General features: G+C 40.8%; 1 protein-coding gene across 2 annotated transcripts in view; it reads right to left on the minus strand.

The window, feature by feature from the left end:
• Window positions 1-9317: 9317 nt before the first annotated feature.
• The window catches only part of ppm1da (protein phosphatase, Mg2+/Mn2+ dependent, 1Da), a 34295-nt gene continuing 17665 nt past the window's right edge, over window positions 9318-25947 (minus strand). For both annotated transcript variants that reach the window (XM_033631925.2, XM_078166853.1), the window contains 3 exons: window positions 23949-24130; window positions 23410-23634; window positions 9318-11557 (listed from right to left, as the gene is read on the minus strand). In XM_033631925.2, the coding sequence (XP_033487816.1) occupies window positions 11165-11557; window positions 23410-23634; window positions 23949-24130 (800 nt within the window). In that variant the 3' untranslated portion in view covers window positions 9318-11164. The remainder of the gene's footprint in view (window positions 11558-23409; window positions 23635-23948; window positions 24131-25947) is intronic.

Consider the following 25947-nt stretch of genomic DNA (forward strand, 5'->3'; position numbering starts at 1 on the left):
AAACACCACAACTTCAACTTTCCTGGAAGTTCTGATTTATCTATTCTATCCAATCCTTCAGCCACATATTTTCTAAATTTCACCACCTGTTCCTTATCATTCAACTCTACATTGTACACCTACCTAAGCTCTTTACTGACTTTTCCCTAATTTTTGGGATGTCCTCATCATCTATGACAAACTTCCTATCACTTAACTTCCCTCTACATATCGAGATGCTTCTAGATTTACTAGGCTTGATTTTCATGCTGGTCCACTTGAGGTTCTTATTTACCTTCTCTAGTAGCCTCTTTGTACATGGCATTGTTATGGTCACCAGTGTCATGTCATCCATGTAAGCCCTAACTGGTGGAAGATGCAACCCATTCTGCCATCTCTCCCCACCTACCACCCACTTAGAAGCCCTGATGATTACTTCCATTGCCATAGTAAATGCTAATGGAGAAATTGTACACCCTGCCATGATGCCTATTTCTAGCCTCTGCCAACCTGTTGTGAAACCTGCTGTACTTAGACACAACCTAATATCCTGAAAATATGCTTTCACTAAGTTAACAACTACCTGTGGCACTCTGAAGTAGTCAAACACACTCCAAATGAGGCTGTGCGGTACTGAACCAAACGCATTTGCAAGATCTAAAAATATTACATGTAGGTCCCTTTTGTTAATCTTCGCTGCCTGAATCTGGTGCCAGATCATGCTAGTATGCTCTAAACACCCTGAAAAACCTGGTATTCCTGCCTTCTGCACCATGGTATCTATTAAGCTATTCCTTTCTAAGTAGCTAGCTAGTCTCTGCGCTACTACACTAAAGAAAATCTTCCCCTCCACATTCAAGAGAGAAATCATCTGGAACTGGCTAAGGTCCACAGACTCCTTCTCCTTAGGAATGAGGACACCCCCTGCCCTACGCCATGCTCTTGGTATAATTTGTTTTTCCCAAACTATTCTTAGCTGTTTCCACAAAAATTTAAGGGTATCAGGCGCACTTTTATAAACCCGGTAGGGGACTCCATTAGGTCCTGGGGCCGAAGAAGCCTTTGCGCGCCTGACCACCTCCTGAACTTCCTTCCACCTAGGTGGCCTGACATCCATCTCATGCTCTATCCCTCCTAATGGAGGGATATCAGGTGGGAAACCTACTATCCTATTCTTCTCCAAATCTGAATATGTGTTTCTCAAATATTCTTCAACCTCTAACCTTTCTGCTTTAAGCTGTCCTCCCTTTTCCTGGCTGAACAATCCTTTAACAAACTTAAAAGGGTCCCTGAAAAAACCTGTCCTAACATATTCCTTCTTCCTCCTCTTTTTCCTGAGATGCTCTGCCCTTCTAAGAACTGCTAGCCTGCTTCTCAACTCCTCTTGCAACACCTTAATTCCCTCCCTTTCTTCTTCTGTAGCCTTTTTCCACTGCTTTCTTAACTGTCTCCTTTCCTTGACTAACTTCTCTATTTCTCTCTGCCGCCTAGACTTACCTGACTGTACCCTCTCACTCCTCTTTCTTTCATGCACCCCAAACCTCTCTACACCATATGAATACATTATATCTCCCATCTTTTCTAACATTTCTATTGCATTTCCTCTAAGCCTACTTAAGATTACTGACAAATCTCTATTAACTATCTCCCATTCTTTACTGTCATTTGCTCTAGGCCATCTAACGCTAACCTTTTGCTCCATGGTTCTCTCTCTGGCTAGCATACTGGCCTCAGTGTCACCTGCATCCTCTCTTACTACCCCCTCCTCCTCAGTGGCAGCGTTACTGATATCCTGCATACTGTGGTTTTCTACCTGCCGCTGGACTTCATCCGACTGACTTGACTGACTTCTTAGGAAGTACTGATCAATGCGGCTACTTTGCCCTTTCTTTGCCACACACTCCTTCTTTCCCTGATGAGTTCTGAGGCCTTTTACTGAAAGTATGTGTGTCTCAAACGGTATGTGTGTCTCAAACGGTTGTAATATTCTCTAGGATTCTCAAGACGTTAATGTTTAATTTGGAGGGCTGCAACCATCGAATCAATCTCGTCAGCAGTGGCAGAAAATTCTTCTTTCAGTGCTTGACAGAGCTTTGTGTAGTTACTTCTGACACTGGGACGCTGGCACTAAATAAACTTGTGGACAATTTTGGAGGTGGTCTTCCACAAAAGTTTAATCTTCTCCCTTTCAGTTGCCTGATGCAGGTCAGCTATACAGTTGTCAAGCTCTCTCAAATAATCATCAATTTGCTGATCGCAGTTGTCTGGATTAAACAGTTCAATGTCTGTAGCTAAAAACTCAAGCACTTCAAAGCGCGAGCAGTCAGATGTCCTCTCTGGTGAAGGCGAGACCAAATTAGCATTCCTAAGGAGGTGTGAATCACATGCTGCAGGTCTCTGAGGGTGAAAGGCCGAGGTTGAATGGTTTTCAACCCCCCTTTCCCCCTGCGCATGGGTGAAATTGTCAAAACTCTGTTTCTGTGGAAGACATGGGACAGAATATCCTGAAGATAAACTACCTGTTTCCTCAACATCTGTGTTTGAGACATAGGAAGTCAGGTCACTGTTACCTCTGTCTGTTGGTGGAGGTTGGGGAGCTGACTTGATTCCCAAAGACTTAGGGTCTGGTGGGAAAGATTTCCACTTACTGAGTGGAGGAGGTGTTAACCTCTCATCCAGGGAGGAGTGGGAATCAGAAAAGCCGGAATCACACTGGCTGTAAGACTGTGCTGGGGCTAGACGTTCTGATCTAAGCCTAAACAGTTCTTCTTTATGTGAACAGAGGTCTAACTCTGCTGAATGTAAATCATCTAAATAGCGCATGGCTTTCTTGTTAGCCATCTGTGCTTCATGGAGGAGGGAAGCATTTTGCACTCTTAAGACTTTCTACCTCCTTTTCTAAGGCTGATTTGCTCTGAAAGGCAAGGGTGGTTTGCCTGTGAAAGATCAGAAGCAAGCATTTTAACAATGTACTACTGGATGCCGTCTGTACATCACAGTTGTCACTGAGTAGAGAGTTTATCTCTTCAATGCATTCACCGAGACTTAATCTGCTGATGAGTTCTGGACAGCCAGAGTTTAGGCTCTGTGCGATGGAATAGATAAACTGTTCTAAACAGGGGTTCGCCATTGTTAGGTCTTAAGAAGGGTAAGGCTAAAACAGGTTGTCCTAGCACAAGTCAACTGTTAAATTGGCTGTGGTGTTGCTTGGCAGACACCTTTGAGTGTAACTTGTGAGAACACTAGCCTAACAAAAGAATGTACTGGCCTTCAGTGTGGGGGTAGCGTGGAGGAGGGGTCGCTACAACACAAACAGGCACCAAAGATTAGGGACAGGAATTTATGACAGTAAATTTGCCTGCAAAGATAACAACATGCACTAACTAAAATGCATAGCAGTATCAGAGAGTTGTTTCTTAAAGTTAACTCAAGCTGGAACTTGGATCGTAACAGCGAGGTACAAACTTCACAGGGCTAGCACACTGTGGTTCTTGCTCATTCTTTTACTTAGGTTGAAATGCTTGGCAGTAACAGCCAGTTCTCACGTAAACTCTCTGTGCCACAGGGCCGGTGGCACGCTGTGATGAATTTCAAAGGAAAACAGGAACAATAGAATCAACTGCAAAGTTTGACAGCTTGACCAGACTGCATTGAATACGTGGTATTCAAATGCTGAACCAAAATCTTACAAGTTTCTACAGGGTAGGTCAACTTGAAAAGCTAGCAGCAATGGCAACTCTAGTGTAACACTATGAGGCTTAAGATAGCAGTGATCAGTTACACAATATCTCTCAAATTGCTTTGTCTTTGTGAATAAAATAATTCTCACCACAATGTACTTGTTTGTAAGTACAGCTGAATGTCTACTGCTGTAGCAGACTAGTGGTGAATGTAAAGACTTTTGGGTAGTCTAAGAATGGAATCAAAGATTTTTGGTGTGAAACAAAAATGTATGCTGATAATAATATTGCACAAATATGAATGAATGTCAACAGTACTATGCCTCGCTACGGGGCACCAAATATGTTGGGGTCAACATATATTTACCTCACTCGGCGGCACCATAAATGTTGGGGTCAACATGTTAGGCTTCACGCAGAGGCATCAAATATGTTGGGATTTAATTGGCTATCGGAAATAATTAAAAATTATTATTAATAATTAATAATTATGTTAAATAATGTGACCTAATTAACATTAAATCACCTCATGGGGCACCATTCCCGTAAAGGGAAAAATGATAGCCAGTTAAAGATATCAGTCTCATAAAATACACTAAACTATTAATTTGGAGTTTGATTAATAATTAAATTAATGACAACAACCAAAATTAACAGTAATGCCTGAAGGATTTCGGAGTTCTTGATGCAGCAGATGTTGACTATTCATTCACTTTTGTGCAACATTAAACAGTCAGCAGGTATGATTCCAAAGAATTATATTTATTCACAAATTAGCAAAGCAAACCAAAACACACAAATTCTAACTACAAGCTTGGTGTGTATGTGTGTGTGTGAGAGAGACAGAAAGAAGAGAAAGACAAAGGCGGGTGTGGTGATCAAGGAGCCGTTTGGCCTACAAAGCAAAATGGCTGACAACAGAGAACTACCAAAATGGCCGAATCAAGGCTGCTTCAGTTTCGGGGAGGTGTTTGTCTGACCGTGTGGTCAGGACAAAGACAAAGGAAAAGAAGCGGGAACTTTAAAATGCCTGTTTGGGTGTAGCTCTGTTGAAAGCCTGTTTGTTAATGAGTCTATGTCAATGTGACGTGTGTTGCAAACAGTCTGGATTAGTGTAGAGATTGTTTAGTTGTGTGCAAGAATGTGTTTGTGAACAGTATTAGCAAACTAAACACTTAGCTTTGGTGAAGCCAACTAATCAATGACCTAACTGCCAACAATCACAACAATAACTCAATGAACAGCATCAAATCACATACAACAAGTTAAACAGTCTTGCTTAGCCTGTAAAGCTGTGATAAGCTATGCCTAGTTGTTACATTACCGATCCTTGAATGGTTGGGGGAAAAAGTCAGTTGGTGGTGTGCTGCTTTGTTAGCCGGCAGAAGAAGGCTGGGAAGGTGTGGTTTCAGCTGCAGTCTTGTGTCCTTTGTTCCAAAGGTTCTGATCCGAGGAAGCTGGTCGCTTGGGGTCCTTGCAGAGTTAGACGCTGGGTGCTAACTCACTTAGTTCCTTGTTGCTGGAAAGCTAGTTGCAAACCTTGTGTTTGCCAGGGTCTGTGATCAATTGCTCTCTCTTTAGTGGTTTGGGCTATGGAGCCAGGGTCTAGACCTCTGGGCTGTTCCAAGCCCAGCCGGAGAGCGGTGTGAGCTGTTGAAGCTCCAGGGCAAGAAGAGAAAGAAAGATCTGAAGGGAGCAAACCTTGTACAGATGCCTGTGACATCACAGAGTCACATGTCACTGTAAAAGGTCTTGTCCAATCAAGTTTTGGGACTTGAGTCTCACTGAGGTGTGAGGTTAGATCTCCTGTGGAGATGGGTGTCGCATAGCCCTCTTTGTTTGAAGACAAAGAGCATGCAGAGGAAAAAGCCTTTAAATTGTCCAGTGATGATTTTACCAAATGATAAACCATCTGTGGTCCTGTGAATCCCAACACTGTATACCATGTTTTGTGTTGATAACCTCAAAATTAATCAAGGCATGGCCTTTCCAATATTGGCCTTAATTACAGTGGCACCACCTTGTTGATTGGTGTAATTTTTGGTAGGCATATTCACGACGCCACTCCAGATGTCTCCAGTGAGTTTCATTACGATTGCTCATACTCATTTTGAGCGATGTCAGCGGCAATCTTTATCAGTCGTTCTCCGTCTATAATTTTGCGCCCTACTTGAGCCATGCCCACCTCTATTTATTTTTCACCCCTCTCTCCAGTTCTGCTGTATTAACACTGGGTTTAATATATTTTGCTTTGATCTCTCTGCCCTGCTCTACTGTACTTCAATGCTACTTAGCTCCCTCTTTACTCTACCAGTAGACTATCACATCCACCTGTTGCACACAACGCACACAGCAGTGTTTCCCCTAGGATGGAGTTGTAGCAGCGGAGGTGAAGCACATGCATGAAAAATAATTTTCACATGCGTGAAACTTTTTTGTATGCTTGCAAAGCACAGCCTGCTGGGATGTTTCTATGTATCTACTGGCACCAGAAGGGCTCTTTAGGACCAAGTACATACAGTATATGTGTGCACAGTAATGAGCAGGTGAAATGTCTGTCTAGCTTACATATGAGGTGTCTCAAGATTTAGGAAACTTTGTCAGCTGACAAACTGCACCGGACTTGGGGTCAGGTTTGGTCAGGAAAATGCGGCCCGAGCCGCTCTGGCGTGCTCACCTGTGTGTGTGGCGGAACACCACCATGCGCGATACAGAGAGCAGAGGAGAATTGTTAACGCGTGACCATGTAGAGACAGAAATGACATGATGACATAACACAATAAGTAGTATATTGTTATGTTATTATATGAAGCATCTGTTGCGCAAAATAATATGACTTTAGTTTATGAAGAGGTAAGACAGAGCTCTCTCCTCTCCTCTTATATGCTGCACTGTAGAGAGGCTTCAGTGTTGATTGGCTTCACTTGTGCCATGTAACCAATCAATGGGGGCTGTGGGCAGGACATTGTTACACAGTGTGTGCCTGTGACTTCAGACAGAGAGACCGCTGCAGCAGAGCCAAAGGAGCACGTTTTAAAATACATTTATTTTATCAATTAGTTATTAACTTTTACTATTTTTAGCAACTTGCCCCATCGGGCAAGTGAGTTGTTAGTTTACATGCCCGACATTGAGTTTTACTTGCCCCGGGCAATCGGGCAATCGTTATTATTGAGCCCATTTACTGGCATTTATCATAATTAAATATTTTGTTAATGAGTTATGGCCATTTTTGTGCTGAAAGCTGCCATGTTTTTTTTGTTGTTTTTTTTTTACTAGTTTTGCTTATTTATTTGGAGCCTGCCCAGCTAACATCGGGCAGGAGGCGGGGTACCCCCTGAACAGGTCGCCAGACTACGATAGGGCTGACACATAAGAGACAGACAACCATTCACACCTACAGCCAATTAAGCCAGAGCATCAGGAGAAAACCCATGCTGACACAGGGAGAACATACAAACTCTGCAGAGGGGCTCCCCCATTTCTTGTTCAAACCAGCAACCCTCTTGCTGTGAAGCAACAATGCTAACTACTGCACCACTGTGCCACCTGAGGTAAATTATAGCGCCAACATGTAGCATAGCATAATTGGGTCATATTGCTTGAGAAACATTTGCGCACCATTTCCAGTTACTGCACCAAGTTTCATGTTCTAGTTTGTTTCAGCTCACAGCAATTGGAGTCACGGTGAAAGGTAACAAATAGAAATAACAAACTAGCACAAAAACAATAAGGTTCTAGACCTTTGGGCTTGAACCCTAATACAGTGCCCTCCAAAAGTATTGGAATAGTGAGGCCAATTCCTTTATTTTTGTTGTAGACTGAAAATATTTGGGTTTGACATCAAAAGATGAATATGGGACAAGAGATCAACATTTCAGCTTTTATTTCCAGGTATTTACATCTGGATCTGATACACAACTTAGAAGATAGCACCTTTTGTTTGAACCCACCCATTTTTCATGAGAGCAAAAGTATTGGAACATGTGACTGACAGGTGTGTTTTGTTGCCCAGGTGTCTCCCAATTACATTGATTATTCAAACAATAAATAGCACTGAATGTCTGAGCTCAGTTTCAGATTGGGTACGATAGGTTTTGCCTGTGCAGACTGCATTTAGAGGTGGAACCAACATGAAAACCAGAGAGCTGTCTATGGGTGAAAAAGAAGCAATTGTGAATCTGAGAGAAGATGGACAATCAATCAGAACCATTGCACAAACATTGGCCATAGCCAGTACAACCATTTGGAATGTCCTGAAGAAGAAAGAAACCACTGGTGTACTAAGCAACAGACGTCGAACAGGTAGACCAAGGAAAACATCAGCAGTTGATGACAGAAACATTGTGAGAGCTGTAAAGAACGACCCTAAAACAACTGTTAGTGACATCAGCAACAACCTCCAGAGGGCAGGAGTGAAGGTATCACAATCTACTGTTCGCAGAAGACTTCATGAACAAAAGTACAGAGGCTACACCAGATGATGCAAACCACTCATTAGCAAGAAGAATAGGAAGGCCAGGCTGGAATTTGCCAAAAGGTACAGAGATGAGCCTCAAAAATTCTGGGAAAAAGTTTTATGGACTGATGAGACAAAGATTAACTTTTTCCAAAGTGATGGAAAGGCAAAAGTTTGGAGAAAGAAAGGATCTGCTCATGATCCCAAACATACAAGCTCATCTGTGAAACACAGTGGAGGTAATGTCATGGCTTGGGCTTGCATAGCTTCTTCTGGGACGGGCTCTTTCATCTTCATTGATGATGTAACACATGATGGCAGCAGCAAAATGAACTCAGAAGTCTACAGAAACATTTTGTCTGCTAATTTAAAGAAAGATGCAACCAAATTGATTGGGAGATCCTTCATCATGCAGCAAGATAACGACCCAAAACACACTGCCAAAACAACAAAGGAGTTCATCAGGGGCAAGAAGTGGAAGGTTTTAGACTGGCCAAGTCAGTCTCCAGACTTAAACCCAATAGAGCATGCATTTTACCTGCTGAAGAGGTGACTGAAGAGAGTAACCCCCCCAAAACAAACAACAACTGAAAGAGGCTGTGGTGAAAGCCTGGAAAAGCATCACAAAAGAAGAATGCAAAAGTTTGGTGATGTCAATGGGTCACAGGCTTGATGCAGTTATTGAAAGCAAAGGATTTGCAACTAAATATTAAGTCTCATTCACTTTAATCTATTTTAAGTTTATATGTTCCAATACTTTTGCTCACCTAAAAATTTTGTGTTCCATTACAAATAATGCTATCTTCTAAGTTGTGTATCAGATCCAGATGTAAATAACTGGAAATAAAAGCTGAAATGTTGATCTCTTGTCTCATATTCATCTTTTGATGTCAAACCCAAATGTTTTCAGTCTACAACAAAAGTAAATGAATTGGACTCACTGTTCCAATACTTTTGGAGGGCACTGTATGTCACTATTTACTTGCAAAGCAGCTATGACTTTACTTAAGAGAGTTTTTTATTTAAATAGGTTCATTTCCAGATAAGTGTTTTTCACATTTACACTGTACACATGGACTTTATGCTGTTAGCACAGCTATCTGAATCAAGGATGTAATTATTCAGCAGAGTAAATGAGTATACCAAGACTTCTGAGAAATCTCCAAAAAAGTATAGAAAACGCGTATGGGAATCCCGAGCAAAGTAACAGACTGTATTTGCAGAGGGAACGAGTCAAACATCAACATTATCACTATGTACAATAGTTTTGAACCAATCCATGATGCTACAAATTCCTGTTAGAAATTGCACTTAGCTCAATAAAATGTCATCATCATGTAACAAGGTTTTACAAAGACTGAAATGTTTCTTATTTGTAATGATCATTATTCTCTCATGAATATTTCTCATCTGAATCATTTGTCAGTAACAAAAGGGTTAACAGCCATGTTCTGCAAACTCTACTCACATTAATGAGGATTCCCTTCTACATAATTGAAATTAAAATAGTTTGATTATTTTACTTCAAATATCCTATATTTGCGGTTTTCATTTTAGACTCCAATGATGTCATCCTTTCCTAGCTGAATCATTTTCAAATTAAAAATAATATTTTTCTTAAACAAAATTAAGGTCACCATAATAGTGCAAAATATTCTCCTAAGTCCATGCATTGTGTATTTACTCACCAATGAACCTTGTGCATACATTAGTAACCATACAACTGAAGCTGCAACATGGAGGGACAATGGCTTGTACAAGGAAAATGCTAAAGGAACCTCTAAGTCAACCTCAACAAAACAGAAAAAACTGCTATTGCCTTGTAGCAAAACAGATAAAACAAGGTGGTAGGATAGACTGGTGATGCGAGACAATGCCATCTATTGGGAGCAACATGCCTGAGATTAAGCATTTTTCTTATTGTCACAGACGTGTGGTCAAACATAGACAACATGAAATTCACTTATACATCAAGTGCAGCCACAGTCGAAGTCCGGCAACACAAAATAATCATGAACATTGATTGTAAACCTCAGATTTTTTGTAGATCCCCCAGAACCAAAGGAAGTCTTTGTTTAAGAGCCACCTGGAGGTAACAAACACAGGGAGAAATCCATCATTTTAGAGACAGACATACCAACTTTTCAGGACACACAGAAAATAACTACCTGATGTATGAATGGGTGGAGCTGGCTCAGGGGAAGTGAAGACACCAAAAAAAAAAAAAAAACCCTCCACCATAAGGTTTCATTACAAATTACAATTATACAATATGATTAAGAGGGGATCTATTCCTTAAGATGCATTGTGCAATTGAAACTTAAATGTTTCTATTATTTGAAACCTCACAGGGGCCAATGGGTTGTTTCAAATGCATACGCAAAGAAAAAAAAATGCTGCAAACACTTATCACATATATTTATATATCAATATACACAATGTAGTAGCTTACTGGTTCGTGACTGTAGCAGCACCTTCAGTTTATATTCAAGACAAATCTCCAGTGATCAAATAAAATAATGAGAATAAAAATACATAAATAGGGTTAAACACAGAGTGTGCACACAATGATATATGGTGAGAGTAAAAACAATATGAAAACTGTGGTGGAACTCTGCTTAAGTTCATGTTTTAACATCAAACAATAAAAGAATGTATAAAAAAATATCTATTTGTTTTAAATGAAAGGTTTGACTCAATACTCAACTACAAAACACATAATATTTACACAAGGATCATTAATCATACTTATTTCATACAACTGTTACCAGAAAAAGGTGGCGTAAGACACATTTAATCAGCATTTTAGGAAAGAATTTTAAAACAAAGACACAAAATGTTATGTAAAAGTGAGCACTCCATAAACTTTAAATGAGTATTGTACTAGTGCTGAACAAGACGACAAGTCTTTTCCATAGTCCCTACAGCAAGGCTGGTTTAAACTGTGAGAAAGTGCAGGACAACTGCAAACGTAAGGAACAGAAACACCACTGGAGACAAGGCTGACAGTGGGAGGCAGCAGGTTGATAATGTCTGTGTGTGTGTTTCAGCACACACACACTGTGGTCTTGTTATGCTGCGGGAGAATGGGGGAGACGTTATTGGACTCCTTCTGTTTTTCCTCTGCATTGTGCTGGGCCAGTGGCTGCCTGTCGGCAGTCCTGAGTCTAGCCTTCTTAGTCGACTGGCCTGATGAAGGTGATGATGATCTGTCAATAATTCTTTTGCTGTTGGCTGTCCTGCTGCCAACTGCCACACAATGTGTGGGACTGGACTGACTGGGCAACTCAGCACTACTGTTTGGACACAGTAGAGTCAGAGTGAACGGGTCAGACAGATTCATGTGGTACAGACTGTTGCTTCCTGATAGTCCATCCCGTCGCTCCAACGCAGGGAGGAGCTCACATATGGCAGAGGGAGTGTCTTCCTCCAGAGGCCGCTGTAGAAGAAAAGGATTTAAAAAAAAAAAAAAAAAAAAAAAGAGGACAAACATCAGCACTTATAAATGTAGATAGTTGAACTACTCAGTATTTACAATACCATACAAAATAATGTATGTCTACTAGGGCTGTCAACGAATATTCTAAATTCGAATTTGAAAAAAACAGAATGGACCTTCGAATGTGAAAATTGATATTTGATTGTGGAGGAAAAAAACCACCACTGCAGCTGTCCTCTTTGCGAGTGTGCGTTGGCCTGGGCTGCTGCACTGAACGCACTGCATAAACGCCAGGGCCACACCGCCTGCGGAAGTGCTGCTGGTCGACAAGAGGTTCTGCTCCCAGCTGTTGTCTCCGTCACCCCCCGGCTTGACACATTCGCTTGCGGCTCGCGCAGAAAATAGACCAGGCGCAGAAACGGAGCTGCACGGCGCGGCGCAGCCGGTGTGGATGACACAATCGGTTAACATGGGCAGTGTGGCCATGGGTCAGAGAGGGGGGGCGAGCGAGAGGTCCGTGGTCGTTTATAACGTAATGTTATAGATAATTGTTTTATGTGTTTTAATGTGTAGGTATGTAAATGTTTTCAAAGACGTTTATGTTGAAATAAAAATACCTACAGGTAGTTATGTTTCCTTGTATTAATACATTTACAAGTATGTTTCCTTGTATTAGTTTGCCCTCTTATGGACATAATGCGGGGAAAAAAAAAAATTCGAATGGTTCGAACCTATGACTTATTTTTAGAAGGAATATTCAAACGTCATTTTTGAGCAATTTTGACAGCCCTAATGTCTACTTAAAGCTGGGATAGGCGAAAATCTGGAAAAGGCACTGTCTGATTCATCCTAAATTTTTTTAAGCCTGAAAAAAAGAGTCAAGAAGAGGTGCTGAAGTCTAGCTTTCTCCCAATCCACTTTAATTACAATATACTAAAAGGTTATTAAGGGACTTTTTGTCAAATCAAGTCAAAATTAAACTGCCTACCCCAGAGGCCTGTATTATGAAGCCAGTTCAACAGAGTCAGGCTCTCTTTGCCTAAGCTGGCTTAACAAACCCTTAAGCCTCAGTCAGACATAACAGGTACCACAAAGGTGGTTATCAACTGTCTCTGTTAACTTTCTGCTTCAGGCTCTCCGTGTGTTCTAGAGCTGTCCCAAATGATTTTTCTAGTGATTAATCTAGTGATTATTTTTTTGATTAATCTAACTATTAATTTTTCGATTAATCGACTAATCTAATGATTAATTTTTCAATTAGTTTAACGATTATTTTTTCGTTTGTCGATTATTTTTCCATTATTTGATAAATGAGGCAATTTAAACAATATGAATACCAAAACATTTCTTATTAACATTAACATCATTTAAGGTTACCTTTCCTATAGAACAGGTCTATACCTTGTCCTTTTATTAAATAAATTAAATAGCCTTATGTTATTTATCTTATGTCATTTCTGTCTCTACATGGTCGCACGTTTACAATTCTCCACTGCTCTCTGTAACGCGCATGACGTTGATCTGCCCTGATGTGCGCACAAACGCACACAAACATGTGCGCACGCACACACACACACACACACACACACACACACTAGAGCGCAGTTCAGGTTGCATTTTCCTGACCAAAAACAACCCGAGTGAAACAATTATAACCGAGCCCAGCCCGGACCCGCAAGCACAGCACTGTGCACACAGTCAATGGAGCGGCAGGCATTCAGGCATTGTCACGTAAATAACAAATTCCAGCACTTAATTTGGCCATAGCACAGTAGCACAGCACTGCTGCTGCTGCACGCCGCCATTTTTTTGTTTGAACCGACGCGTCGACGCAAATAATTTGCGTCGCCCCAGCCCTAGTGTGTTCCCATGAAAAACTGATCAGCTGCATGATGTCTACTTCTGTCTTTCAAGGTTATTAAGTAGACTTGCACTGATTAATCGGCAGTGCTCGGAATCGGGCCGGTTTTCACGTGATCAGCCATGACCTGCGACCGGCCAGTCAGTCTAAAATATGCTGATTTAAAACGCTGGTCAAATTCCCACCGCGCCACATGATTGACATCCAGTGACATCAGCAGCTCACACACACGCACGTGTGCAATTCACAGCTTGGGCGATGTGAGGAAGGGGACCTCAGGGACACACTGGTTTGGGTAGGACAACTGTGGAGTAAATGATTCCGGCCAGAGAATCAAGTTTGAAAGAATACTTTAATTTTCAATGCAGGAGGTTCGCAACAAGTGTGTATGTGTGTGGTTCTGAAATAAACAAAAGGAAAAATAGCTTTACACTCAATTCTTACAAATATGGCTTCTCACCTTAATCATTCACGCACACACATCAAAAGAGAGAAGGAGAAAGTTGCTAATTGCCCGTGTTAAACTTAACTGCTGAGCTCTCACTGCTGCACTGTGCCGCTTGAAATTGACGAGGCGCGTGTCCACGTGCCGAAGATCCTTTCGTACAGGCGACCTACACCATGTCGGTCGTATGGAATTTTTGTCTATTCAAGAAATTACTTGCAAATGCTATAAACCAAGAGTTATTATTTTATTTATCTATGTTTTTATGTATGGATGCCTTTTTTACTTATTTATTTTAATACTGTACCTGAAGTTATATTTGAGCAAAAAGGAAAATGTTTCTTAACCTGTGTCACTGTTTTTGTTTGTTTGTTTGAGATGATTATTGAAAAGCTGGTTGTGTCTTGCTTAAAATGCTCTAATAAAGGAAAGATAGAAAATACTGCAATATCTTGTGTGCTGTAAAGTGGTCAAAAAATTTTAATCGCTGCAAGTCTATTATTAAGAAAGCATTACAGTAAAAAGCAACAATATTGCTTCAACTGAGGTGAGAGAGGAATGCTTGAAGAAAATGACGAACTGTATGAATTCACAAATTGATATAACCTATTTATTTAACCTCTCCATTTATTTTGAATGTGACAGCTGCACATTCCGCATGCAGCTTTAAAGATTCAAATTTGATGCAGCAGATTTAAATATGATACTCAAGAACTACATTGAGGTCTGATACTATCCCGTAATAAAGGAGACATGGAAATCCCTTTAGTTTTCGGACCAATCAAAGTGTACTGAATTTAATGTAGTGCTGCATGATTAATCTAATCGCAATCGCGATGTCAGGCTGTGCGATTACATAACCGCATAAAAGGCTGCGATTTGCGATTTGTTAATGTGTGTGCCTGTGAACATGACTACCTGTCCTGTAGTGTGTGGAGTTTGTTGGCATCACATCCACAAGCTATCCTGGTGTGTGCAGCACGTATGGTCATGTGACCACCTATTACTATTATTATTATATTGAAATCGCAATCGCAAATAGCGATATTGTCCACTCAAATCGCAATCGCACATTTTTATCAAATCGTGCAGCACTAATTTAATGATTGAAAATTTTTGTGATCAACCCCAATAGACTAATCTATAAACTGCAGTGGAAAATGGATTTCAGCAATCAGGACCAAGCATAAAGGCATAATTCAAAGTGGTGATAATATTGTATGGTTTGAAGAAATGATACCGCATTTCATATGCGAGTAAATGTCATCCCGGTTAATAATACAGTGAACAATCAATGTATGCTACCTGTGATTTTGCATTTGCATCATTGATCACTACTGTAATTGCACAACCTCGTTCAGGGGCATTTATGTAACATTGGGCTTCACAAGCTGGATGAAGTGCATTGATGGTGTATTCCCTAAGCTGAAAATCTGTATCGCTCTTATATTGAATTTTGCCTACATGTGATGCTACTCTAAGGAGCTATGAAAGGTGTCTTTTAGCAGATTTCAAGTCAAAACTCAGAAAAAAAACTGATCCCAAACAGGTTAGAATTGCTACATAAGTTACCATGGCAATCTAGCCAGGTTAAAAGTGGTACACCCCTCAGCTTTAACCAGGAAAAAAAAAGCGTCAGGTTTCAACAGAAGGGCTGAGGACGATGTGGACATAATCAGGGATGTTCCTGGCGACTAATTTCCCTGTCGACTAAACGATTTTAATTAAGACTAGTCGACTACTCTAAAAACCACTCAAAAAAAAACCTCCCAAAAAATAGTGTGTGCATTGAGAGCCCTTTGAAGCCTTTAATCATAATCTTTAACAAGGTTGGATTTTAAATGCCGCTGAAGTAGGAAACACTTTGCATCGTGTGGTATGAATGTGAACATGATGAAAACTAGGGATGGGAATTGAGAACCACTTCGATTCCCTTATTGATTCTTTTCATTATGCCAAATCTTTATGTTGATGATGCACGTCACGCTCGTCAGTCAGCAGCACATTCAACAACAAAGACGACGTAATGGGGGAGAGACAGAAGCTGTCGAAAGCAAGGCTTCACTTCATCAAAAAAGACTAACAGTGCGACGTGCAATTTATACAGCACCGTAATTACATGCAAGGGCGGAAACACCACCAACTAGGCCTGAACGATATGTCTCGCCATCGTGATGCACACGTGTGCAATATTCACATTGTGGGGCTTGCAATGTGGCTTGCCCTAATTAAATTAAGTATGCACATTTAAATTGCCGGGTGATGCGTGTAAAACTCGCTTCCGTTTTAATGACTGACCAACAAAGATGTCTAATTTAGTGGAATAAAGAATAAATGGCCTATTCAAGTGCTGGAATTTGTTATTTATGTGACAACGCCTGAACACAACACAGGGTCGGCTCCATAGACTGTGTGTACAGTGCCGTGCTGTGGGTTCAGGCCGGGCTTGGTTATAGATGTCTTGGACTCGGGAAAATGCGCTGCAAGCCGCGCTCTAGTGTGCTCACCTGTGTCTGTGTGTGTGTGCGCATCGGGGCCGAACTCCGCCGTGCGCGATACAGAGAGCAGAGGAGGATTGTAAAGCACGACCATGTAAAGACAGAAATGACATGCCGTTGTGTAAACAATAGAAGTCATCACGTTATAAGGTGAAACGTTTCACCGTATAACACGATAAATAGTAAATTGTCATGTTATTACATGAAGTGTCCGTCGCGCAAAATAATATAACTTTAGTTTATTAAGAGATAAGACGGAGCCCTCTCCTCTTACAAGATTCAAAAGGGCACGTGACTTCGCAATGCATTGTGTGTAACCAGCACCATTTTTACGGGCAAATTGTTTTGTTTAGATTACGTTGCGCCGGGCGAGAGACGTGAAGCCAGAGATTTAAATGGACCGGGCAAAGGAAAAGTGTGTCGGATGGTACCAAGACAAGCTGGACCCTGTTCCAAAGGCTCGCTACCTTGACAAAATCCAGAAAATAGGTGGAGTGGATCCGTATGAGCACGGAGACTGGACTCGGGATCTAAAAGCCCTGCCGCCGCTGACTGACGCTGAGCTTGTCCTCTATCTCGTCAACGGTATAAGTTATTATACCGGCGACGAATTTAGGAATGCCAAACCTTTAAGGGCTCATGGGCAAGCAAACTTTGGGTGGGTGCAGGACCTCCGAATTTTACACCTTAAAGAGAAGACCGTCGTCACTTCAGAGGTATGTAAATTTTACAAGCCTCACTGTGTCCCACCTCCTTGTGGTGCTACCTGTTTGCTTGCTCAGGTTTTGACTAACATATCTTGGTGTCTGCTGGACCAATTTATTTCAAACAAAAAATATTTTGAAGACTGAAATTCATTCTGCATTTATGTGGTAAATATGTATGGGCTTCTCGGTTATTTATTTCAGAATTAGGGCATTTTCACACCATAAATCTATAACTCTCCATCGTCATACATAGGTGGGCACAACATAGAGTTTCTTTATTATTTTTAACTTTCACTTCTTAATCACAATTTAGGACAAGTTTACTCCTGTGGAGACAACTGAGAAACAATGTTTTTAGTGACATCAAGATGTGCACTTTTTTTTTTCTTTTTTAAAAACTGGATTAAAAGTCCTGACTGCACAGCTGTGTTAGATTTGTCCCTAGTTCTATTTCAGCCCATCGCTCTTCTTCCCGTAGCGATCATAAGAACGATTTTGGCAGTTAATGACACAGCAAGTCTGCGCCATTTTCAAAGGATACAGTTACTTTTAAAATGCTAAAACAACAACAGAACACAAGCATAGCGTCGCGAAACATAAACAATTTTCCAATTGCCCGCAAAGCCCACAATGCATCGCGGTTTTTCCACCTCCGCTACGTCACCCTTTTGAGCCCTATATCCCACTGTGCAGTAATCAGTTAATATGGCACATTCAGTGCACGTCGCTGCTCATACATCCTCTACAACATATGCAATGTTGCATTCCACCGAGTCTGGACAGCTTGGATAATGCTGTGTGGTGGGAGGCCAAGCTCCTCTTGAATTCCCCTCAGCCTTGCATTGAACCTTGCAGATTATCCAACAAAAATGACAGCAATTCACTTTAAAGTTAAATAAAACAACATCTAAATTATAATTAAATTTCAGCTGAAATAAGAGGCATTTTGCACTATGCAGTATGAATGTAAACCCTGCACATTATCTGAGAACAGCTCACTTAAAGCAACACTTACCTTTCTGGAAATTTTACGCTTTTCTATGTTTAGGTTAAAATGTTATTAATAAGCTGATGGTGCACTAAAATGTAAGTGAATTTCACCAGAGATAAAAACTCATAATTATACCATTCTCGTATGATTCTAAGAAAACTCCGACCAATCATTGATGGTTGCCCCCCCCCCCCCCCCACTGACCAGGAAGTGTGAGTCTGTGAGACAACAAATAGGCTAGTAACAGGGATGCTTCTGGATATAAACTTTTAGTCCATAACAATTAGGGCTGTAGTCAACCAAAGAAAATGGGGGTGTTTTGAAAACACCCCCATTTTCACAGGTAACTTAGCCTGTCCAACCGCCGCAGGAAATAATGGATTAATCCTGGAAAGCTGTTGATGTAGCACTTTTCTCCTTATGAAAGTAACACGGCGATCATTCGACCAATGAGAATTTGGTTGGGCGAGAGCATAGCGACCAAATAATCGAATCGTCGACCAGGAGACTACAGCCTTAGTAACAATGGCAGACAAATGCGGACAACTGCTTCCACCTCCAGCCGCTCCAACAGGGAATCAGTTGGCAAAAGAAAGAATATTGCAGAAAAAGCCAACACTAAGAGAGAACTTGCTCTTGCACTCTCGTTCTGCTTTCGAGCAATGGCGAAGACTGATGCAGCTTTATCCTGAGCAAAAAAGGGACGAGATGGTCACAGAGTTTCTGCTGGACAGGTATTTTTAGAATGCCTTTAATGTAACATAAGCTATAACATTATGACAAAACAGCATCCAGTTGCTAATGGCTAACGTTAGCCTACTGTAGCGTAGCCTCTGAAACATTAACGTTATCTTCCTTGTGTGTTTCCACTTACTAGTAACATTAACACTACTATCTAACGTTAGCACTGTAACCTTATTCTAAAACTCATCAGTCATCACTGACTCCGGTTGAGTTTTAAAACTCCAGGGTAGGGATTTAACAATTACCGATATTACGGTAAATTTCGGTTAACTTTTACATGGTAAGAATTACCGTTTATGTTTAAATTAATTGCATTATCGCGGTGGATAATCAGGATATGTAATAGCCTCATTCAAGTCTCGCAATGCAGGCGCTGCGTGAATGCGTACCATGTGTAAACACAAAGAATGAAAACATGGCGGAAGGTGGTGACAGCGGCACTTCGGATGTATACGGGACATTTGAGCCGTATCTGTCCTCCTAAACGGCGACTAGGTTTTCCGTTTTCGTTTAAGACACTTAGGAGCTAATACTAGCTGAGTAGCTAATAGCCGTATTAGCAGCTATGTTGCTAACGTTAAGTGTTTCAAAACGAAACGGAGCTGAAAACACTGAGTGGAGCCGACAGAATATAAACTGACATAACGTAATGCTAATTGAGATCAACTATGATTGAATCACTATGATTATGGTTATTGTATGGCGAGCTAGAATCGATATAGACAGCCAGTTATGCTTTCTCAACATAAGCTCAAGGAAACAACATAAAACGCTGCCGTGTTAACCTTTGACCGAGAGCCTTAATGGGGGCTCTCGGTTTTATAAGGTTAATTAAATTCACTGCTCATAGTCTTGACCTAACACACACACACACACACACACACACACACACACACAGACACACACACACACGAGAACATGCACTCCTTTTCTCATACAGGCACTGACTCCTCTCACTCACATGCACACTTCTAATGTGTGAATTATTCTGTGTAATGATGACCATTGCCCTTAGGGTTTTTTTGGTTTCTCCTGCACATTTGTGATATCTATTCTATATATTGTATGTTTTTTTGTTCTACTCTTGCATTGTTTTGTTTAATATATATTTTTCTTCTCGTGCTATATAAATTGTTTACATATTTTGCTGACTGTTAAAATGCACCAGACAAATAAGCTTTGTTCCTGTAATTTGTTTACATATTTTGTCATTTAAAATAAAATTTTCTGTTGCTGTGCCAATCCCATGCCCCTTTAATGTAAAAGTTTCATTTTAATATAAGATTTTGGCTGTTAACATTTTGGTATGATAAGGAAGTTACAAGATTTAGTGAAGTTATTTCAATATATCTATTTTTTGGACATTTTACAGCGCTTGAAAAAATATCGTGATATTATCGTTTACTGTGACAATTTGGTCACTATAATCGAGATATCAAATTTTCCACATCGTTACATCCCTACTCCAGGGTTGCGTTTGACTGTCTTGGTTGTAACATTAACCCATGTTACACTCATGCTCCTCTTCGTGTATCTAACGTTACCTTGCCAACGCTTACGTCTATCATAGACGTAATGAGGACATAATGGAGGAGGGGGGAGTAGGCCTTTGGAGGGAGGTGGAGTTGCAGGAGGAGGGGGATGGGACTTTGGAGGGAGGCAGGAGTTGTGGATGTTCAAATTTTTTGTAAGTGCTATGTGAAATGCTAGAAAGGTAAGAGTAGCTTTAAAGTTAACAAAAAATAAAACATCTCAAAAAGATTAATTGCTGCTGAATTCATTTTTTAGATCAAAGTACTGCCAAACCGCGCTGGTTTTGCTAGAGGACATCTCTCCAATTTCCCACCGTGATGTTTTAAAACTGCGGTTTACTTAAGCATTACCGCGGAGATGGGGACTGCTGTCTGACGGCTCTGTAGCAACCGCTAGTGGCGGGTGGCTGCATGACAGTTAAGCAGCCTTACACATTAATAAAACACTAATAGGTTTAACTGACTAATATTTCTGGTGCCGACTAGCGAGGGGGGGCATCCCTAGACATAATGCAATCCAATACTACTGAATTGAGCTGTCTGAGGTGTTTTATTATACTGGACCTTGTGCTAAACAATACATGATACATGTACAGTACAGTACAGTTAATGCCACATTACTTCCTACTGTTATATCAGGTGTGTGTGTACATTTGTCATGTTACAACAGCATATTAATCTTGCATGTGTGATGGTACAGGTAATGGCATCTTCACAATGTGTCAGTAAAATTTTTGGCCCATCATCTGAATTTTCATTATTGATCTGGAGAAGCATGATTTATCAAGTACCATCTGTGGGAGCTGCAACTGTCTAAATGCTCAACCCAGCCTCACTCCGAAGTCGTCGAATACCAATGACCAGATAACAGTCGTCTTTATTCTGTAACGCCGCCCGATGAAGTTAAGGGGGCATAAGTCCAAATAGGGCAGGCGGAGGGGGTGGGGATGGGTCCAACAATCACTGACTTTTACCGAGGAGGCCAGTGTTCACTTCCCGTATGAATGTAAAGCCAAGTCAAAAATGACCCCAATTAGAATCAATGCGTTTTATGTGATAAATTTAAGCAATTTCTTTCATTTTGGTTAAAGATGATGATTTGCATTATATTTTGGTCAACAAAAGAATGATTTCATGTTTGACATGTTCATTTATCACTTTTTATTAACATTTTAACAACTAATGACATCACTGAATAATCAATAATAGTATAATAGGCTACCTAACAGGTTAGATTTTATTACAAGGAAGCTATAAATATCATAATAAGCAGTAAGTCTGCTTATCTCTACACAACAAATGCAGTAATGTTAACCACACACACACACACACACACACACACACACAAACACACACACGCTTACTAATGACATCACTGAATAATCAATAAAAGCATAATAGGCTACCTAACACGTGAGCACACATGTGGGCATGCGCGCGCACACACACACACACAATTATGGTTAGATTTTATTACAAGGGAGCTATAAATATAGTAAGGCTGCTTATCTCTACACAACAAATGCAGTAATGTTAGCTAGCTAACATTACAGTACTAAAATTACATAGTAGTTAGCTAACTAGTACCTACATTGCAGTTAGCTAACACTAGCTAGCTTAGTTAGCTAGTGTTAGCTAACTACAAAGTAGGCTGATTTGATGACAATAATACTATACTTATCACACAAAAGTCATGGATGTGGAAAATAAGTTCATATTTTCTAACGTCATATGTATTCCAAGAATATAATACTTAGATGTATGTTGCTGTATAAAAATCCTCCCGGGTGGTGAGACTGCTGGCATTAGATGTGTAAGTGTGACAGTAAATGTATACCTGTCACAGTTGATAAGAATCAAAGATTCATAGGTCTAACCCTTGATATTCCATAGGAAATGCTTGGGGTCATTTTTGACCCCACTTATGGAAGAGTGGGGTAGTGATACAAAAACAACAATTTCTTAAAATGTATAAAAAAAATTTTTTAAATGCAAATGACCTCATCTCAAAAACATATTTTATGAGGAATACCTGGAATATGAAATGATATAAACTTTTAATTCCATAGATATTGAAGAAAAACAACCCTTGGGGTCATTTTTGACCCCACTTATGCATCTAAGGGTTAAATCAGAATTTGCAGAGGAGAATGTCACATAATGGCAGGTCTATCACTCAGCATCATCGTTGCCATGGTTACGGAGACAACGCTTAGGACCACTGTTGGCGTGTTCACTGACCCGCTGACTGACTGATAAAGTTATGTGAAGGTCCCTTTACGCCTGGATGTTAAACTTATGGAGCTTATAGATTTAGAAAGCCTCACATGCACTTATATCTCAGTCATTGTGGAGCTGGGCGCACATGCACGAACTTTGTTGACACTCCCACAGTGAGACATAAATTGATACAGAAACACCCTTCAATCACTTTGCAAATCGATATCTGTGCCACTCATTGGACTTGTTGATCCAAAATACGGCAGAGAAGAAGTGCAGTTTTACAGACAGTCTCACACCAACGTGGTTCTCCTACACAACAGCTGTCATGCGTGACCATTACAAATGGCTGTGGCTATTCATCACACGTAGGCCTACCTGCGAAGTCAGACATACTATTGACGATTAATTTACAGCTCTACAGCGGAAGTAACGTAAACGGGTTGTGAAACAGAAATAATCATCCATGTGAAACACAGTAAGCTGTATAGTTGTTCTGGATTTAACGAAGCCTGGAGGCAAATATTTTGCCTCAAGGCTTTTTAGTAATGGAATTTTTCGAGTTACCAGAGGAGTCATTTAAGCCCTAGACAGGTGCATAGGGAAATAAAACCATGCAAACTTAAGTGTTATAGTCCTACACAGTGTCAGCCAAATGCTTATTGGATATGCAATGATTCGGACTATGCAGGAATTCAACCCTTTCTCAACTTTTTTAACTGTTAAAAATTGAACTGGAACCCTCTCTAAATAAAAGGTACAAGCCCTAAGTTTGTTACACTCCTCAATATCCTTTGGGTATTCATTTGGGAATTCTTAGGTGTGAAATAAACTTGTTATCATCCTGCTCTCACCTGAAGGAGAGGCGTGTCAGCACGGGATATGGAGGTGGGAGGACACTGGGACACCTTGGCTAGGTCCAGCAGCACCTCCTCATGGTGCAGCGTGTCCTGGGAGGTCCCAGGCTCGTGCAGGGCAATGACAATGGCACTGGTGTTGTCTGCACGTAACATGCGCTGGCGCCACCGCAGCAGAGCATGGCTGACAAGCTGCCGGGCACTCGATACCCCACATGGTGCCTGCAGCATGGAAGGTTGTTACAAAACTGACATGGTCTGATGTGAGGTTGAAACTACTCTGTTAGATTATTTTTCATAAATCATGATAGGGCCCTTTGTTTGTGTAACCTTTAATGTACAACAGACCAAAAAGTCCAGGGAGGTAAGAAAGAAAGTTATCTATCTATAATAAAAACAAGAATAAGAAGAAGAAGAAGAAGAAGAAGAAGATGAATAACAACAACAACAACAAGAATAGGAACGAGAACAAGACAAACAGGAAGAACAAGAGCCTTGACAGAAACAAGTCTTTTCTAATGTAGCTCTCCACTCACCATTGCCTCATCATTGTTTTGACACATGGAGATAGCCTCTTGAGGTGGTACCATGTTCCACAAACCATCGCTGCCCAGGATGATGTAGCGGTGTTTTCTGGGGTCAAGGGTCACCACACTAGTGTCTGGCTCTGGAGAAACTACAAACTTCCCGCTGTAGAAGTCATAGCTCCACAGATCACCTGTTGCAGAGAAGAGAAACATAACTGTAATCACCATTGGTCTTAACAAATGCCCTCAATGATGACTGCTGCCCTTCCTCTCTTTCACTTGTCTAAAATTTTTGTACAAAAGGCAGATTTCTGAGTTTGGCAAAAATACAGGCACTTGAATGAAAATGTGCTGCAGCTAGGACTGGGCGGTATACCGGTTCATACCGAAAACCGGTATTTATTTTCGTTATGATATGAATTTTCATATACCGGAATACCGGTGAATAGCCCAAACAACGTCCGGAACGTGTGCGGTGGGAAAGTGTTTCAACAGGGACCCATTTAACCGCTGCACACCACAGGCATGTTAGAGCTGGCTAGAGTGAGAGCATTGAGAAAAGTTTAGAGGCGAGAATGGCTGCCAGAGACAGTCCTGAAAGCGAAGCAACTGTACACGTTGCTGAAGAACACGATGACCCAGAAGTTCCCTCTTGGCAAAAGTTGGAAAACTTACTAAAACTGAGCTTCTATAAGGCAATGAATATTGCGGAGGGCGTGGCTCATCACATAAAGGTGTATAACATCTCAAGGGTTTCACAGATCACCACACAACCTTGTAGGCGTAAGACCACACATAATCTGAGGGGACCCCTCCATTATTGACCCCATCAAACAAAATGGGGGTGCTAGAGAGCTAATTTCTTATCTAGGCCTAACCGCCATATCGATTTTTACTAAATTTAGTAGATATGTAAAACAGGACGCCTCAAGGTGACTGGAGAAATTTAACTCTAATTGGCAACTGGGTGGCGCTATAATAACAGAAAAACGCTTAAAAATGGCTAAAATGTGACCGATCGCTGTGGCTCCCCCTGTGGCCGAATGTTTTGGGGTTTTTTTTCTAATTTTTGGTATGACTAAGTCATGGCAGGGTTCAACGCTAAGGTTTTTTTCACTTGCCCGCAAGGCAAGTTGGTCAGAGATCTACTTGCCCGAAGTCTGTTTTTACTTGCCCTATAAAAACTGTTTAATTTAAGCCACTATCATAGCTTAATTCCTACACAAAAATGACAGTGTCAGGGTTTAAAGTGAAAAATTTTCCTGAGTCTGAAACCTGAAACCTGGGGGGGCGGCTGCGGCAATCTTTGTTGTTCTCCGTCTATAATTTTTTTGCGCCCTACTTGAGCCATGCCCACCTCTATTTATTTTTCACCCCTCTCATCAGTTCAACTGTATTAACCCCAGGTTTAATATATTTTGCTTCCATCTCTCTGCCCTGCTCTACTGTACTTCAACGCTACTTAGCTCTCTCTCTACTCTACTGGTAGACTACCACATCCACCTGTTGAACTCTGCCGTGTGTGATACAGAGAGCAGAGGAGAATTGTTAACACGTGACCATGTAGAGACAGAAATGACATGATGACATAACACGATAAATAGTATATTGTTATGTTATTATATGAAGCGTCTGTCGCACAAAATAATATGACTTTAGTTTATGAAGAGGTAAGACAGGGCTCTCTCCTCTCCTCTTATATGCTGCACTGTAGAGAGGCTTCAGTGTTGATTGGCTTCACTTGTGTCATGTAACCAATCAAAACTGTCAGTGTGTCGTTCTTTCAGCCAGTCATTCTGTCTGTCTCACGTTTTTCTACTCACTGACTTGGTCAATCTATGTGAAACTGCACATAGGCATTGAGGATTGGCATAGGTAGAAGGTGACAAAGCTACCAATGGGTATGGACTAGTAATATTAAATATAATTTATTTAATGCCTAAATAATGAGTGTTTGTCCAGTACTTATGTAGCCTATGTGTGGTTGAGTTTTCAATTTAATACTATT

This window comes from Epinephelus lanceolatus, chromosome 4 (assembly GCF_041903045.1).
Source record: "Epinephelus lanceolatus isolate andai-2023 chromosome 4, ASM4190304v1, whole genome shotgun sequence".
Taxonomy (NCBI): domain Eukaryota; kingdom Metazoa; phylum Chordata; class Actinopteri; order Perciformes; family Serranidae; genus Epinephelus; species Epinephelus lanceolatus.